The 16,787-nt window shown below is 36.5% G+C and overlaps 1 protein-coding gene across 3 annotated transcripts in view; it reads left to right on the top strand.

Annotated features, from left to right (window-relative positions):
- The window catches only part of LOC121665307 (transmembrane 9 superfamily member 2-like), a 28,614-nt gene that overhangs the window by 5,638 nt on the left and 6,189 nt on the right, over positions 1-16,787 (top strand). For all 3 annotated transcript variants that reach the window (XM_042029338.1, XM_042029337.1, XM_042029339.1), the window contains 10 exons: positions 723-834; positions 2,959-3,038; positions 3,929-4,037; positions 7,208-7,340; positions 8,428-8,547; positions 8,725-8,782; positions 11,052-11,211; positions 11,899-12,050; positions 13,845-13,956; positions 14,367-14,538. In XM_042029338.1, coding sequence (XP_041885272.1) covers positions 723-834; positions 2,959-3,038; positions 3,929-4,037; positions 7,208-7,340; positions 8,428-8,547; positions 8,725-8,782; positions 11,052-11,211; positions 11,899-12,050; positions 13,845-13,956; positions 14,367-14,538 — 1,208 coding nt within the window. The remainder of the gene's footprint in view (positions 1-722; positions 835-2,958; positions 3,039-3,928; positions 4,038-7,207; positions 7,341-8,427; positions 8,548-8,724; positions 8,783-11,051; positions 11,212-11,898; positions 12,051-13,844; positions 13,957-14,366; positions 14,539-16,787) is intronic.

Genomic DNA, 16,787 nt, shown 5'->3' with positions numbered 1-16,787 from the left:
GTGTAAGTTTGGATACTGAGGTATAGGTGAAATACCATCTTAGCATTGACATTCAGAACTGCAGATGACAACTAATTTCCTAAGAAGACTAGCTGATTTTCTCAAACAGTAGCTTCTTAATTTTTGTATTGACCAGAGTGGAGGTGCAACAACTCAGAGGTCAGAAGAAGACTGAAGCAACCACTTTGCCTCTAGTCAATCTGTTCATACACAGTTCATACTTATGTATATTTGAAAACTGCAGTCCAGTTATAAGATTTCAAAGTAGGTTTTTTTTTTAATAGCTAAACTTTTCTCTCTTTCCTATAGAAGTAAGTTAATAAATGACAGTACTGCAGTTTCTCAAGTCATGCAGACATGCTTGGTACAACACGACTTGATTGTACTTGGTTTTTCTCTTGCAAAGGTACAATGTGTTTTTAGTGAATTATACTTGCTATGCAAGTTCATTCCTTCCATGAGTGCCAGGAAGATTCTACCAAACTTACTCATTTTTCATTAATGCTTTATCAGTAGCATCCTGAATGGCTGAAAAGTGAGAATTTGCCTTTTCCTTGGCAGTGTAGACCATAAGAGGGCAGTTAGGTTGCACATAACCTTAATTTTGTCGTTCTACTTTGAAGCTCTCCTGATAGGGGAGTATTTGTGGTTGGAGCACAATGCTAAATTTTAGAAAAAATTAAAATTTTAAAAAATTTTATTTAACTTCTTTTCCCCATTAGCTACAAACATACAGATGAGAACAACTTAAGTTGTGAAGGTCCACCTATGGAGATTCCTGGAGAATTCACCAATAAACTGAATTTGGTTTATACTTACTCTGTGACATTTGAAGTAAGTATTAAATCTGTTACATGAATATGTAATTCCCAAAAGAGTGAAATCAAAGCAATTGGATAACTTGCTAATAGCCATAACTGGATTACAGCAGTGTAAATTCTGTAAGGATGGTCTTGTGAAGTATTTTTCTGAAAATCTTAACACGTTTTTTGTTCCTGTAATTTAAGTGACACTATGAATATATAAATGAAGACCTGTTTTTTTCCCCGTGTTTTATTACTAATAGAAAATTAGTAGATTGAGTAACTGCAAGAGTTGTCTTCCTTGAGGTAAACTCTGCTTTCGGGGTGCTGAGAGTCTTGTGTTGAAGAACAGTTTGTATTTGGGGACATTGCATTAAGTATTGACTGTAAAGCTTTTCCTTGTGAGGTTGCAGGCTTTGTCTCATTTTGTGTGGTTTTTGTTTTGTTTACTGGCTTTTTCTTGAGTAGGTGATCATTTATTTTTCACAATTAATACTGTAATATTTACTAATACACTAATGCTTTATTCAGCCTATAAATGAGTTAGGAGGAAACTAGTCTTTCTGGCAAATGGGTCTTAACCCCAGCATGGAAAGTGAACCTCCTGTGCATGTGACAGTAATTTGATTCAAGGTACTTCAAACCTTAGTACCTCTGTTCCAGTCTGTCCTGAAAGCGTGGTTGTTTTTTTGATGTAAGACACCAATCTTAGAGGGTTTGGCTTGAGACCACCAGCCTGTTTTGTACAGGCAGTGAAGCAGCCATCATATGGCAACAGCTTTCATCCTGCCAAATTGAATTTGATTTGAACCAGTGACCTTGAGGTGCAAGGCTCAATATCCTGTTACTTTTCCCTTGAGACACCCAATCCTCTTCCAGCTTTGATTTTCCTACATGAATGAGCCTTCTGTCACTAACATTTGTGTTTAAATCTTGAGGTAAATTGCGATTCAGAACTTCAGTGTGAACTTTGTCTGGTTAGTCACGCAATGGGTTAGGTGTTTGAGTACCTACACTCTTTCTCCCTGTCATGGAGCAGGTAAGGCTCACATCCAGTGGATTTGGATACTTCCAGCAGATGGCACTCCAAAACTGCTTATTCTCTCTGTCATCCATAACCCTTGATTTGAAATAATACCTCACGTATTTTACTTTTTATTAGTAGTTTCAAAATAACTTAAAAGAGGAGTGTTTGTCAGTGGGAAGTGTTTTTAAATAGGAAAACATCCGTTTCAGTAAGCCTGACTCCATAAAGCAGTAAAATGTGTAGCTGTTTTATGGTCCTTTCTAATGTGGCAGCTGATTTCTGACAAGAAAGTTACGGTGTCTGCTTTAATTAACTGAAATGAGCAAGGTATTTAGCTGTGTGAAAAGAATACATCATCGTGGCACTAATGTTTAGTACACAAGTGTAAAAAATGTAAGCATGAGAGCAGTTTGGTACTCAACTGTACAAACTTAGCACCTTGTAAGTAGATTAAGAAATTCAGCAGAACTTCGTGCCAGTTAGGGGATTGAATTTGGTAGCAGGACAACACGTGTGTATATCCAAAGAGACAACTGAGGAGGACAAGGCTTGTGGGTCAGAAAGAGTCCTTAGTTGTATGCATGAAGATCCATCACAGGAATACCTGGAAGTACAAGTTGTCTGTCAGGAATCAGAGTGGAAAACTGTCTGTATCAGCCAGCATTATGGCAGAGAGCAAAGAAGCCTGTGCTAAATGCATTAAAAGTGATGAGAAAAACATTTCTAGTTTCCCCTGGAATTTTTCTCTCGAGTATGTTTGACAAAGTTGAAGTTTCAAGATCAGTGTGCTATGCTGGGAGAATCTTGTAGTGATGGCATGATTGTTTTTCAGCAGTTGGGATCTGCAGGCAGCTACATTGCAAATCATGGAAATACGAGGCTTAGTGAAGTCAAATTTAAAGGTAGGAGATGTGGATAGGAGATTTCAATGGAAGGACACTCTTTCAGAGTCTCTAGAGATGAATTAATGCAAGAGGAAAGTCTTGCACCCAGGGTTGATACCAAGCTTAGATGTCAATGCTGACTGGAAGGTTTGGGGAAGGGATGTGTTGTGCTTGCTTATTCCCTCTCGGAGACTGCAACAAACTTGTACTTGCTTCTGTTAATTTCTATTTCATTTCCTTATAGGAAAAGAATAATATTAAGTGGGCTTCCAGGTGGGACTACATTTTGGAGTCCATGCCGCATACAAACATCCAGTGGTTTAGGTAAGATTTGCATTTATTCAGTGAGTAGCCTTACAGGGGAGCACAAAGATTTCTTAGTTGTACTTCTAGGGAAGTCTGTAGGTTTTCAGTCAAGAAAACTTTTTGCTTTCCTATGTGAAGTAAGTTTTCATCTCTTGGGAGCAATTGTATTACTTCTTTTTGTGAAAGGAATGCATCATCAGTGTCCAAAAGGAAAGCAGCTTCCATTGTTTTACTTTACAATCTCCGTTCTGGAGAAGTTTTGAGTCATTGCTGCTGTGCAGTGTTCTTGTTGTTACTGTCTGGCTTTGACCGCCCAGTGAGAGGTACATATGTGTAATGCATGTTTGTACTCAGCAGGTGCTTACAGTAAAAAGGTCTTTTTTTATGAGTAAAAGATGCATGTGAAAAGCTCTTGCTTATTTCCCTCCATAGCATGGGAATGATACTAAGTAAGTATATAATTTGTTTTGAAGCGTTAATGTTTTGCAATGTAAATCTTGAAAAGCTAATCCGAATGAATTGTTCTCTACAAAGTATTGAATGGCACAATATCCATTCCATTGGTTGATAGATATAAAACCTACTTGACGGTTTGCTTTAAGAACTGTAGCTGTTTCACCAGGGAAATTACTTCTGGGCTATATAAGGAGGAAAACAAAGAAAAGCAATATATAACTGTCTTCAGAATTAGCAAGGTATCATGAAATACTGTTCTCCTCACTTCTGTCTCCTAAGAAGTCATAGACTTCTAAATTGTGTACCTTTATCTTGTCTGGGTGGGAAAATACTGGAAGGTCTGAATATCTAAGGCTTTTCCTCAGATCTGAGCTGTACGTGTAGTATGAACTGGTACATCTCCTAAAACTTGAATAACTGGATTCAAAGTTTGACTGTTTCTTTATCTACAGTATAATGAATTCCCTCGTAATTGTTCTCTTCTTATCTGGCATGGTGGCTATGATCATTCTGAGGACTCTTCATAAAGATATTGCAAGATACAACCAGATTGACTCTTCTGTGAGTAAAATTTGCAGCTTTTACATGAGCACATTTTTCTGGCCATAGTGATGTCTGTCTCTTAGTTTTGAGTACAGTCTAGAGAGATGTATAACTAGGATGAGTTTGATACATGATAATATCTCTGGGGGTTAAAAATTATTGGAGATATTCTGATTAACATAGGCTGATACAAATTGATGTTATCTGTGGATGGAGAGTTTGGTGGAATCACTTTGTTTAGTTAGGAGATGATAATATTGCAGTTCATGTGCAACACAACTTCTGACCTCTAGCTGTATTAGAACTTCTTGGTATGTGCATAAATGATATTTTATTTTATTTGTAAATAAAATACAAGTTAAACTGAGTCTAGTTTGTTTAAATTACTGAGATGACTGAAGCCTGTTGCCATCCAACTGAACCTGTTGTGAGTTCTTTTGAAATATGTACTCCGTAAAATGGCAAAGTGGCAGGTTTCTATAGTGGAAGAGAATATAACTGATTATGAGTTAAAAAGAATTGACCAGTAGACTGAGAGTAATTTTTACTCAGCCTTTTACTCTTTGGTAAAAGTGGTATCTGCAACTCAAAGACGAGAAGTAATGTCAGATGCAACAAAGGTTTGAATTTTCACTCTTGTTGCTGTCTGTCTGGTTAAAGAAATTCTTCAAAATGCACGAAAATGTTTCATATTGAAATGAAAACATCTGAAAATACTACTTCTTTGTAGTTTTGATATCGAGTATCTTTTGTTAATGTAAATCAGACAGTGATTTAAAGTGGAATGATTTTTCTCACATCCTTTAACTGACGGTTTTTTTGAGGCTTCTGTTTGATCTCTCAATTAAATTACGTTCAATATCTTATACTGTGTTATCTTTATTTGTTGATCATTCTTAATGTGATAAAGAGCAAGACTTGTAGAAGCTTGATTAGGTTTTATGAGTAGCAGCAGGGATAGGTGTGACTTTCAGAAAGCCACAGTTTTTTATTTTCTTGCCAGGTGTGAGAGACTTAAAGATCTGTTGCAGTTCAAGGAGCTTATTTAAAAAGGTGTGAAATAATTGTGCAAAAGAGGACCTGGGCTGAAGAAGATGCAGTGAAGCAAATTAGTATCTCACGTTTAGGGGATGCTGGTGATTGTACTTCAGAAGAGATTGATGCACCAGCCAGTGAGTGTGATCTTAGAATGTGCGTTTAATGTTTCAACTAGTGCCCACTGGCTTTTAGTGTGATGTGAATTTAGTGAGACATTCATTAATGAAGTGTTTAGAAATCATTAGATTACTTTTAGGGTCTTATGACTAAAAGAGGATTCCTGAACTGAAGAGAACTCACGTCAATATGTTTTCACCAGTGAGTGTTAAACTTTTTTTGTTTGTTTTTTTTTCCTCTCTAAAATCTTTGATAATGACTACTTGAATGTAGGGGACTTAAATCTTTGTTAGAATGTTTTAAGAACTAAGCTAAATTAATGGTAAGATGAGGATTGCTGCACCTTTGATAAGTTTAATTTTGCTCTAATATTTTTTGAATCTCTAAAGTATAGCTCACTACTTGTACAGTTCGTTATGTTGTACGTTAAAGGTTAGCAATATAAAATACTGCTGAATTTTTTGAACAGAAGCCTGAAAAATACTCTAACTCACAGGTAATGAGCCAGTGATGAAAGAACTTAATTTAAAAGTGAAGCTTTGAGACAAACTGTGGCACATAGGCTCATACAGGATAAATTGGAGGTCTCAATCTGCCAGACTTGGTTTCTCTTTATTTCTTAAACCAAGATAATTACCATGTAGTTATTTGTTTTAAAGTTCATGTTAGAGCCAGAAGGTGTCTTTTGAGTGCATTTCCCAGATGAGTTGTTGACAAGGATTCTATACAAGCCATTCCAAATCTGTAAACATTTTCTGTGTTCTGTCAGGAAGTGAAGTACTAAGCATTTGTTCTTGCTTAGTGCTCACCATTTTGGAAACAGAGATTTCCTTCAGGTGGTAATCTTTGCCACTCTTTCATTCCTTGCTTACAATTACCTAGGAAAAGCCTTTCTTCTGTCTGACGTACAATTTTCTCATCATTATCACATATCCTCCAAGTTCAGACTTACATGAAAGTTTTGTATTTATGCTTCTTTGACCAAACAAATCTTTCTTTACTGGAAGATTGACGTGTTGGAATTATACCTGGATATCTGGTATCATTTTCTATCAGGTATGGGGTGTGGTTTTGTATTTTAATCAGTGTTATCTTGTGTTCAATAGTTTTCAATTTTTGTATTCATATATCAGCCTTCTGAGAGTAATTTCTAGCAAGCAGAGATATCAGTATGGGGAAAGCAAGGACAATCTTCCAGAAAAAGAAAAGTTACATCATCTGTTGCAATTTAAGGTGCTCTATGTCATTTACCAGTGTGGTCTGGTTTCTTTCTTACCCTGTTTTTGGGCAAGCTGTGATTCTAGTGGTAAGCAGTCCTTTGAACTGAACTCAATATTCCTACACTGAATGGAACCTGTAGCTTTTAACTTTTATGAGGAGCAGAGGGTCTTCTTGTGGGGTTGTTTATCTGTGGTTGTGTGTGTTGGTTTTGTTGTTTGTTTGTTTTTTGTGAGGGGAGGTGTCTGTTTTGAGTGACTTCATTAAAAAGTTTTTTTTTTTCAACTGTGGGTCCTTAGAGCCACTGGACTGAGGTTTCCCCCCTCCTTGTTCCATCCTTCCATCCATTCACCTCTGGCAGTGGGACAGAGTGTTGGTACTTGTCTCTCAGGATTCCAGGGAGCAAACTGTCTTCTGGAGTACAGAGACAGTTTCATTCTTTTCCAGTATTGTCATTGAGGCCAATGTGCTCTGAAATTGAAACAGAAAAAGATAAATGCATGAACTAGATTGAAGTTAAAACTAAACTGAATGCTTTGTTTTATTTTAAATTTAGAATGATGTTCTATGGTTTGGCTAATTGCATTTGCTTTTTCTTGCTTTAGGAGATGAGAATTTTCTTGATAAATCTTGCCTTTTTCACTGAACCATTAGGGGGTTATGAAATCAATGAGTGATGAATCAGATGCAATTAGTCTGGCTTTGGATCTTAACTGGAAGCTAATCAAACTTTAAATATGTGTTTTGCATCTTGTTTGTGTTAATTCACTACTGCATTATGTATCTCTGCTAAAGACATTGTTGATTTTACACAGGAAGATGCCCAAGAGGAATTTGGCTGGAAGCTGGTTCATGGAGATGTGTTTAGACCTCCAAGGAAGGGAATGTTACTGTCTGTCTTTTTGGGCCAAGGAACACAAATTTTCATAATGACGTTTATTACTTTATGTAAGTAACTTCATTAAGGTGATGTGATTGTAGTGTAATAGTAATAAGAAAGTTGCAATATTATTAAACAAATGATAGAAGCCTTCTTTTGGAAATGAAGTCCTTACATTAATAACATAAAATATTAATGCAATTTCATAACAATAATTAGATAGCTTCAGTAATGCTGTAGTGAGCATTGGCATTGAAAGCATTGTGATATCTGGGCTAATGCTGATTCTTCATGAATTCAGAAATCAAACTTCCTTCTTACCAATTTCTTTTTAAAAAACACAGTTTTGCATGCTGTAAATTATCCAAGGGTTCAGTAATGCAAGTTCAAAGATGTAATCAAAGCTTTAATGTTCTGGGAGCCCCTCTGTCCGATGTGTTTGACATGAGCCTGCAGCCATACAGAAATAAGAGCAGGAGTGCAGGCCAGTGAAATAGTACTGACACAATGTTGACATAATGAGAGCCTACCATAAATAGCTATAAATGCGTGTGATTATGTAACCTGTCACAAGGTGGCATTTTATTATTGGTTATCTGTAAAGTTTATGAGCATTCCTTTTCTTACTGTATAGACAAATGGGAAAGTACACTGATATTTAGTACAAAAGAAGAATCTTCCAAATTTTGTTCTCCAGGTTTAATTCAGATTTTTTTGATCTTTCATAGGGGAACTGCTTTTTTCCATTTATTGCATGATACTGCAAGAATACTAGAATTTTCTTGATAGACTTGTCTTTCAGTGTTGATCACAACTCTGTATCTTGCTTAGCAGTGATAGTTTCCTGTGCAATCAGTGTGGTAGTATAGAAAGAAATGGGTGGCAAGAGAAAACCCTTTTGGTGGATGATGGCATTTTATTTTTCAGCCTTATGGCTATGAGAAACTTTCTATTTAAGAGATGAGGTGGAAATAATGCTTTTGAATGAAACAGTGCTGTTAGGGTATGGTCACGTGATGGGGTTGTAAAAGAGCTTATGCACTCAGCCTTCATTTAAATATGTGGTAGTGGGAGGGATAAACCTTCACAGTGATCTGTGTTATAGGGGAATTTTGACACATGTCCACAAATAACTAAATCTTTTTGTTTCTTTAGTCCTGGCTTGCCTTGGATTCCTTTCTCCTGCCAACCGTGGTGCTTTGATGACCTGTGCAGTTGTGTTGTGGGTCTTACTGGGAACTCCAGCTGGTTATGTGTCTGCTAGAATGTACAAGAGTAAGTACATGCATTTATTTAATGTGACGCAACATGTTAAATTCAGAATTGCTGGGCTGAATATAAGCCTCCAACTGGAGCTGGTGTCTCAGACAGCATATCTGCTTCTTGCTGCCATGCTGTAGAACAGTTGGAAAAAGTCTTGACCTTGAAATTGTTTTTACTTTTATTCCTCAGCATTCAGAGGCGAGAAGTGGAAGACAAATGTCTTGCTTACAGCTCTGCTCTGTCCTGGGTTAGTATTGCTTCCCCTCATTCTTTCCTTTACTCTTTAAGTATGAACAAATCTGAGGTGGGAAGGAGTTGGGGGAAAGCCAACTGTTATGATGCTTGTCTGTGTGATTTTGTTTATGGTACTCCCAAGCTGCTGTTCCTTTTGTGCATTGCCTATCTGTGATTATAAAAAGTGAATTCTGAGGAGGTGGAGTCTGGTAATCTAGAATACAGCTTCTTGGCTTCTTGTTTTGTTGTCAGCTGTGGGGGTAGGAGGAATGGGGCAAGTCTTTGCAAGGTTGTGTCACAGCCTTTGGGAATCACTGCACCAGAGCATTTGGCACAGTGATGGGGTAATTCCAGTTTGGTACTGTAGTACTCAGTATATTCCAGGTAATGCTGGTTATAATCTTCTTACATAAATGTGGGTGGTGTCCAGTTTGGGATACGGCTGTAGTGTGTATCGTACTACGTAGTGTGGCCAATGTCCTGCTTGGGAAGGGCAATAGCACTTCAACCTTTTGTTTTCTCTTAGCTCTCATGACCTTTTGTGAGAATTAAGGGGGTGAGGGAGCAGAAACTAATTTCTTCTGCAAGTCTTCATATTTCTTGGTTGCAGCTTTGGGTACACGAAGTTACCCCTTGGCAAATGTCTTGGCAGAAGTGGAAGAAAATATTATAAATTTCTTAAGGTATTTCTTCTGCCCAAAAACCTCAGAATGAATAAAACATGACTTGGCTTCAAATAAAGCAGAATTTCATCAAATGAAAGATAATGTATTCAATAACAACCAAGTGTAGTATTTCTATGAGAAATCTTAGTTCTAAACAAAATGTGCTCCAGTCTCCCTGCTGTCATTTAGATGTTATCAGGAGAGAGAAGAAAATATATATCGATGGAAGGAATACTGTGCTGATCATTTAAACTCCCAGATAAATTGAGTTTCACAGAGGAAGTAAAATGACTGGGGGTGGTAGAATATGAACAGATGTCCTGATTACGCTGTGCTAGTTCAGTGAATTTGCATAATATCATAAACAGCCCAAGGCCTTTTTAATCTCAGTAGACTGATGAGAGTTCATATTTGCAGTATTTTTTCTAACTGTGGATGGGGTAAGTGAGGTCTGTGTTACAAGCCTGGGTAGATGATAAAGATTAGAAAGACTTCTAAAATGGATTTGATTTTTATTTTTTGTTCAACAAGATGCTTACACCAGGGGTCGTTTGGGTGTGCTTATTGAACAAGTCTGTTCCCCCAAACAGTTTTGGCAAGTGTCAGGCCTCTCCTAGGAAGAAAGGGGCCTGTCTATTGCTCTAATCCTCCCTCCGTCATTTTTAAATTAAATACAGTGGAAGGATGCATGTTCACTTCAGGGCAGCTTAAATTCTGCCTCAGGAACACTTTTTTAACAGAACCCAGACAATGGTGCTCTTTGCAGGACTCTTTCTGAGGCTGAATTTTCTGTGCTATATCTTTGAATCCAGGAATAATGGCAATTCACACAAGCTTCTATTTTATATGAGGTTCCTTTGCAGAATGAACGTTCTGCTTTGTTTTCAGAATGGGATGTTTGAAATCTTAATCTCATGTCTCTGAGTTCTTTTTTAGTGTTTGTCCAGGATGTTTAGAAAATGAGGCAGATGTGTTTAATGGGGGAGGGAAGAGCAGGTCTGGAGACTTGTCATGACTGGTGCAGTCTTTATTTAAATTCTCCAGAAGCATAGGCTACTTAGTATGTGTAACTCCATGCTTATACAAATATTTCTGTTTTAGGGCAGAGCCCTCTTTAATGCCCCCTTCCCCTTGTGACACAAACTGCAGCAGCACATTACGTTTGTTGTGAGAGTCCATGGGGCTTCCTAAATAGGAGATTTTGCTATCGCTGTATTTATTCAGAAGGAATTTACTGTTTATAAAGGACCTAAATAAAGGATATATCTCTGATTTTAATAGGAAAGGAGGTTCAGATAAGGAGTTTTTAAATTTATTCTGTATTTTTCCATTCTTTGTATAGATTTTTTTTCAATGGCATGTTTCTGTTACTTTTTGGTATTATGTACAGAGTCTTTATTTAAATAATGGCTTTACTGTAGGTTCCTACATTACAAGCATTGGATGGTGCAGGCTTTTTTACTTTAACTATACCAGTGGTGAAAGGAGCTAGGACTGTTGGGAAATTGGAAGATTGAAAGAAGCTACATTTGTTTCAACTGATTTATGTTTTGTAATACTAAGTGATATTTATTCTTTCTTGAATATTTTAGTATCTTTTCTGATTTTATTTTTCAGGATTGTCTTTGCTGATTTCTTCATTATGAATCTCATTCTGTGGGTGAAAGGCTCCTCAGCTGCCATCCCTTTTGGCACTTTGGTTGCTATTCTTGCTATGTGGTTTGGAATTTCAGTCCCGTTAACATTTGTTGGTGCCTATTTTGGCTTCAAAGAGAAGGTAGGGCCCTTTAAATACAGATTTGAAATATACCTGTCCTCTGTAATTGAGCCATTGAATCTCTAAGTAGGAGTTCCAGACAGGATCTGGTTGGATTGAAACATCTGTGATCCCATGATTGAAACATCTGTGATCCCATGATTGAAACATCTGTGATCCCATGATTTACTGTCTTGATATTGAAACAGAGTGTATATTTGTAATGACACACCAATCAGGTTTTTTCTGTCCATTCACTAGAATCAGGTTTTAATAATGTTCTTGGAGGTCTTACCTGCCTTTTGTGCTTCAGTGATACCTCAGTAGTATTGCTGAGTTTTGAAGTAGTGCTTCAGAGAGGCTTCAGTTTTGTACTTCATTAGTTTGAGGTAATGCCAGACAACTAAGAAAAAGGGGATGTTATTGGATTTTTTTAATTTTATTTTGTTTCTAATTAAGGACTGAACAGATTTATTTCCTTCTTGTTCTACCTTGCTTACTGTCTCATAGTTGTAATGTCTAAAGCACGTGTGCTTTTTCTTAACGATGGACATCAAGTTTGTCGGTTTTTTTGTTTGATAACTTGTGATGGCTTATGAATGAAATTATAGTTATGTTTATCAAATCCTTATATGCTAATATTAGGGAAAAGTAATCTTATTTATGATGTAATAATTAATCTTCTATTTCTGTTATTTTTTTCTGCAGCCTATTGAACATCCAGTGCGCACAAACCAGATTCCTCGCCAAATCCCGGAGCAGTCATTTTTCACAAAGCCATTGCCTGGTATCGTCATGGGTGGTATCTTACCCTTTGGCTGTATTTTTATTCAACTTTTTTTCATTCTGAATAGCATTTGGTGAGTATCACTTTTTTTTTTCCCCTATAGTTATACAGGTATGATAATAAACACAGTGAGTTTGAGCATCCCAAAGCAACTAATATAAGGAATAAACCAATTTTAAAATTTTTTGATAATTTTACAGATTTTATGGAATTTCCAGAGTCTGTATTTCTGTGCTTAGAACTTACAAAACTAATTCTTCTTAATGGCAACTTAACAGTATGATATGAGAGTCCTATTGCCTTGTTTAACTTCCTAGCTCTGAACAGCACAAACGTGGTTTCTTGCTGTTGTGGTTAGGTAGAGCCTAATCCATTGTGTAACTATGTTATGATTTATGAAATTTATGTGATCTAGCAGTTTCCACTCCCTATGGACAATTACTCCACTCCTAAATCTTGCAAAACCTAATCAAGCAGTACACAAAAAATTAAGCCAGTGCAATCTTTCATAACTTTCACAATATAAGTGTGAAATGTCTAATACATTGTTGTTCAATGGGAAATATTATCCTGAAGGTGCCAGGTTTTTATGATGTCATCTGTACAGGTTGAGATGTCTTACAGAACAGTTTTCTAAATCAGATCTTAAATGCAAATAAATTAGTTTAGCTTTTTATATCAGTCCTCAAAAAAATAGAAACCGTGTAATGTAGCTGTGCTGAAAAATATAATCAGCTGACAAACAGGTGTATTGTGGACTTTTGTAGTTGAAATTAGCAAATTCTTAAATTGTTTCTCATTATTTATCCTACAAAGGTGAAGCATGGAGGGAATATGCAACTAATACTCCCTCTGTCAAATGCAGTAATTGTCACCTTCACTCAATAATTTGTTTACTTCCCTTATCTGAAAGACACCAGATTAAAAGTAAATGAACATATTTCCCTTGTATTTATTTTTGTGGGTGATTTTGTGTTTGGTTAGCACTTGGGTTCAAGTCAGCCTTGGTCTGGGGATAGAATGGGAGTGGAGGAACATCTGGTTGTATGCAGAGACGCCTGGAAAACTTAGCTGCAGTAGCTGGAAGGAAGTTAGTATTGTAACTAGGGAAGAGTACAGGTGATGCAGGAGTTGGGGAAGCTAAAGGTCTTCCCAACAAAGAGACATGAAGTGATAAACATCTCTGGTGGAAATTGCCTGTAACTATTGTCTGTGAAAGTTCATAGATGCTGATTTCAGGTATAATTGAAGAGTTTGTTGCTCTGTAAAGCAATGATTTTATTACTGTTAGCTTAAATATATGCATGTTTACAGAGTATATTCAGGTAAAGAAAACTTCTTATGAATTAGCCAATAGTGGTATAGGCACAGTCACCCCGGTGGTGTAGTGTGGATACAAATATGCGGCTAGCAAGAATTTTTCTTGCTTCTTTCCAGTCCTGTGAGATATTTTTCTCTCTCATGGAAGATATTAGTAGAGTTCTATAAGCCATGAACACCTGCAACCTTGCGAACTGTTGTTTATAATACAGTAGAAAAATACTTTGACAATGGATGTTTTAGGATTTTAGCCAATCACCCCAAGGGGTGTCTGATCTTTGACCAATTAGACTATGAAGAAAAAAGTCTATAAAAGAGTTGTAAAATAATTAAGTAAATCAATCTTGCTGCACAATTCCTGCCTGCTGGATCTCTCTTCAGCTCCCTACCACTGCGGGATACCACGATAGCATAGGTTTTCTGGGTTTGCTGGTTTGGATTTTTTTTGCTTTTTGGTTAACTCAGCGTCAGGTAATGTGACACTGTGAGTTAACTCAGAGCTTCAACCAAAAATGAGACTCACGTTTTTATTTGGTTTTAATTTTAGGTCTCATCAGATGTATTACATGTTTGGATTCCTGTTCCTAGTTTTTATAATTCTTCTAATTACATGTTCAGAAGCTACAGTTTTGCTGTGCTACTTCCATCTGTGTGCAGAGGTAAAAGTTACACTTTCGATGTAGATACGACTTGTATCTGGAAGATGTTAGAAATAGAGGTGAGGTATTCACATACGCTGTGAAGTGCTGGACACTGAACTGATTGCATTTTCAGCCTTGACGTACCTGTCTTAGCCACTCTTCTGAAATGTGCCTTTTGTTTCAAAATCCACTGCTGGCAAGAGATAAAAATAAACAGCCTTGATCTTAGAGTAATTTCATGTTCCTACTGGAAGCAATACAGCTGACTTTGAAGAAAGAAAGTATCTACGTGGCGTGTTGGAATTTTTCCGATCTAAATTTTGCAGAATTAAATGTGTTTCATAAGACAATGTTATTTTTTCACCATCTTATCTATATTCAATTTCCTACATGATAATTCTTAGTGAATGGTTTACTGTTTCTTTCAGGACTATCACTGGTGGTGGAGGTCGTTCTTGACTAGCAGCTTTACAGCAGTTTATCTCTTCATCTATGCAGTCCATTACTTCTTCTCCAAACTCCAGATAACAGGAACTGCCAGCACCATTTTATACTTTGGTTACACAATGATCATGGTCTTGATTTTTTTCCTTTTCACAGGTAAGTACAATGTTCGAACTAAGATTAATATGGAGGGCTCTGGTTTTGAAATGAGAAACATTAGGTGAAATTTAGACTACGTGGAACATTAAATACAATTTATGACTCTTTAGGCAGTGTTACTTATATGGTTCGTGGCACCACATAGCACAGTAAGATATTTTTTTACATTTTCCTCCTAACTTGAAGTTACATTTATTTATGGTAAAATTAATTTTCCTTTATTGAATATTATATTAGCAATGAGTTCAAACCATTATATTTTCAAAGGCCTGTTCTTGTTCGCTTTAATATCAAGTGTTAACTTGATCCTGGATTTCATAATTGGTTCTAGAAGTTCTGTAGTTAGAGATAATTTCACTCTGTGTATGGAGGATGAAAGATATTTTCAGCTTTCACTTTCAGCAAGTGAAGGAGGATGGTGCTGGGGAAAAAGTGAATGTTGACGATAGAGTTTTAGTACTGTTAGTTGTCTTGCCTGCTTATTAAGCACCACTTCATAATGATGGAAATGTACCTTAACTGGAGGAACTGATTTGAAATATGACTCTCCAGTGTTACTTGTCCAACTTTTCTGAGGTTACTCACGCAGACTAAGTGTCTTCTACAGTATTATGCTAATGTTCATAATCACTTGACTGAAACTATAATTTCCAAGTTGATTTGATGAGAAATCTGTGGCCAATTTACCATGTGTTAGTGAAATAAGAGGCTCTTTGAAGAGTACTGGCCTTGAAAAATAGCCATGAGTGTTTTGTCTTGGTGTTCATCATACTGCTGCTGTTGTATATGTAGATTTAACACAAGAAGTCAGATCTTTTAGGTGTCACTGCTTGGCATCATGAAATACTGCAATGACAGAACTAGAGAAAATGCTTGTTCATATATGACGGGCTGTTCATAAAAACAGCCTTGATAGTCACTCCAAAGATTTGTAGCAGAGGATTTCTCTGTGGAGGGCATGATAGTTTATATTGTTACTTTTTAACTTCTTCTGCCTGTTTGTGGAAAGCTGCTGTGATACTTCATGTTCACTTTGTGAAATACATCTTTTAGTTAAGTGCACTTAAATGCAGTTAAAAAAGAGTGGCTAAAATAGGTAATGAAAGTAAGTCTTAGTGTCAGACTTCAAGTTTATCAGTGTAGCAGTAAGAAGGACCTCTTTCATCTCTGTTTCTTCTACTACTGGTTGACACAAAGCAAAAAAACCAATGTTCATTAAAAAATGAAGAAAATTGCTGTATGTGTTTGAACAAAGCAGTTATGCTATAGAAATTATATTAAATAGCAGTAACTGCTATTGGTGGTTCTTGTTCTTTAGAAATGTGTCTCTTCTAAGAAGGACAAAAGAAGCAGGGGAAAAAAAAGGAGGATTTAATTTTTCTATTTTTTAATTATTAGAAGGCAAACATGGAATATTTGCATTCACATATTGCTGGGTAACCCCCTGCTTAAATTCTGGTGAAAGAGACAAGCTGCAGGTGTCTTCTGTAATATATATCTATCTATATTTTAAAAAAGCCCAAAAATATAGTCTAAAATGTTTTAATTAGTTTTAAACTAAAGCAATATGTTAATATGTGTCTGGGTTTTAGCATAGGTTAGTTGCTATCCTGCCAGTTTCAATTTCACTTATAAGATGCAAATTGGTGGAATTAAAAATAGCCCTTTCATATATAAAATGATATTTGAAATTGTCATAGCAGCTGCTGAAATGGTATTAAAAGCTTCAGATATGCTGATCCTGGACTTCTTGATGTGAAGGCCAGTGAGGCCCCTGAAGTATGGTAATAAACTGTGCTGCTGTTATTTTTGCAGCGTCGTCTTTTTCTTTTGAAAGAAACCGACAATGGTGCTCCCTATGCTGCTTTTGTAGCTCATGAGGAAAACTACTACATGGTCCCCTTTTTTTTTTCCATTTAATAGAACAGCTAATCACTAGAAAGCTAATGGGTACAACAGATACACAGAGTGCCTAATAAATCCTTGCTAATGTAAAAGGCTGTAATAACTTTCTTTTCCATATTCAATTTGATGGTAGATTTTTGGGCTTGAAATGTAAGCTGTTCTAAACAGATGGCACAAGCAGAAGACACTTAACTTTGCTTTGTTTTGTAAAATATTCCATAGCAACCCTTGTTTTAGAAAATAAGGGTTCAGTCCTTCACAGTTTCTGGAGGTGAAGGAGTTTGCTAATGTAATTTTACACACTGTTTGTATGAATAGTGTTCCCAAAATGGGACCTTGAT

The sequence above is a fragment of the Corvus kubaryi genome, unplaced genomic scaffold, assembly GCF_017639235.1.
Source record: "Corvus kubaryi isolate FWS band 111438036 unplaced genomic scaffold, C.kubaryi_AGA036_p1.0 37322, whole genome shotgun sequence".
NCBI classification, from domain to species: Eukaryota; Metazoa; Chordata; class Aves; order Passeriformes; family Corvidae; genus Corvus; species Corvus kubaryi.
This window is presented reverse-complemented; position numbering and strand designations above follow the sequence as displayed.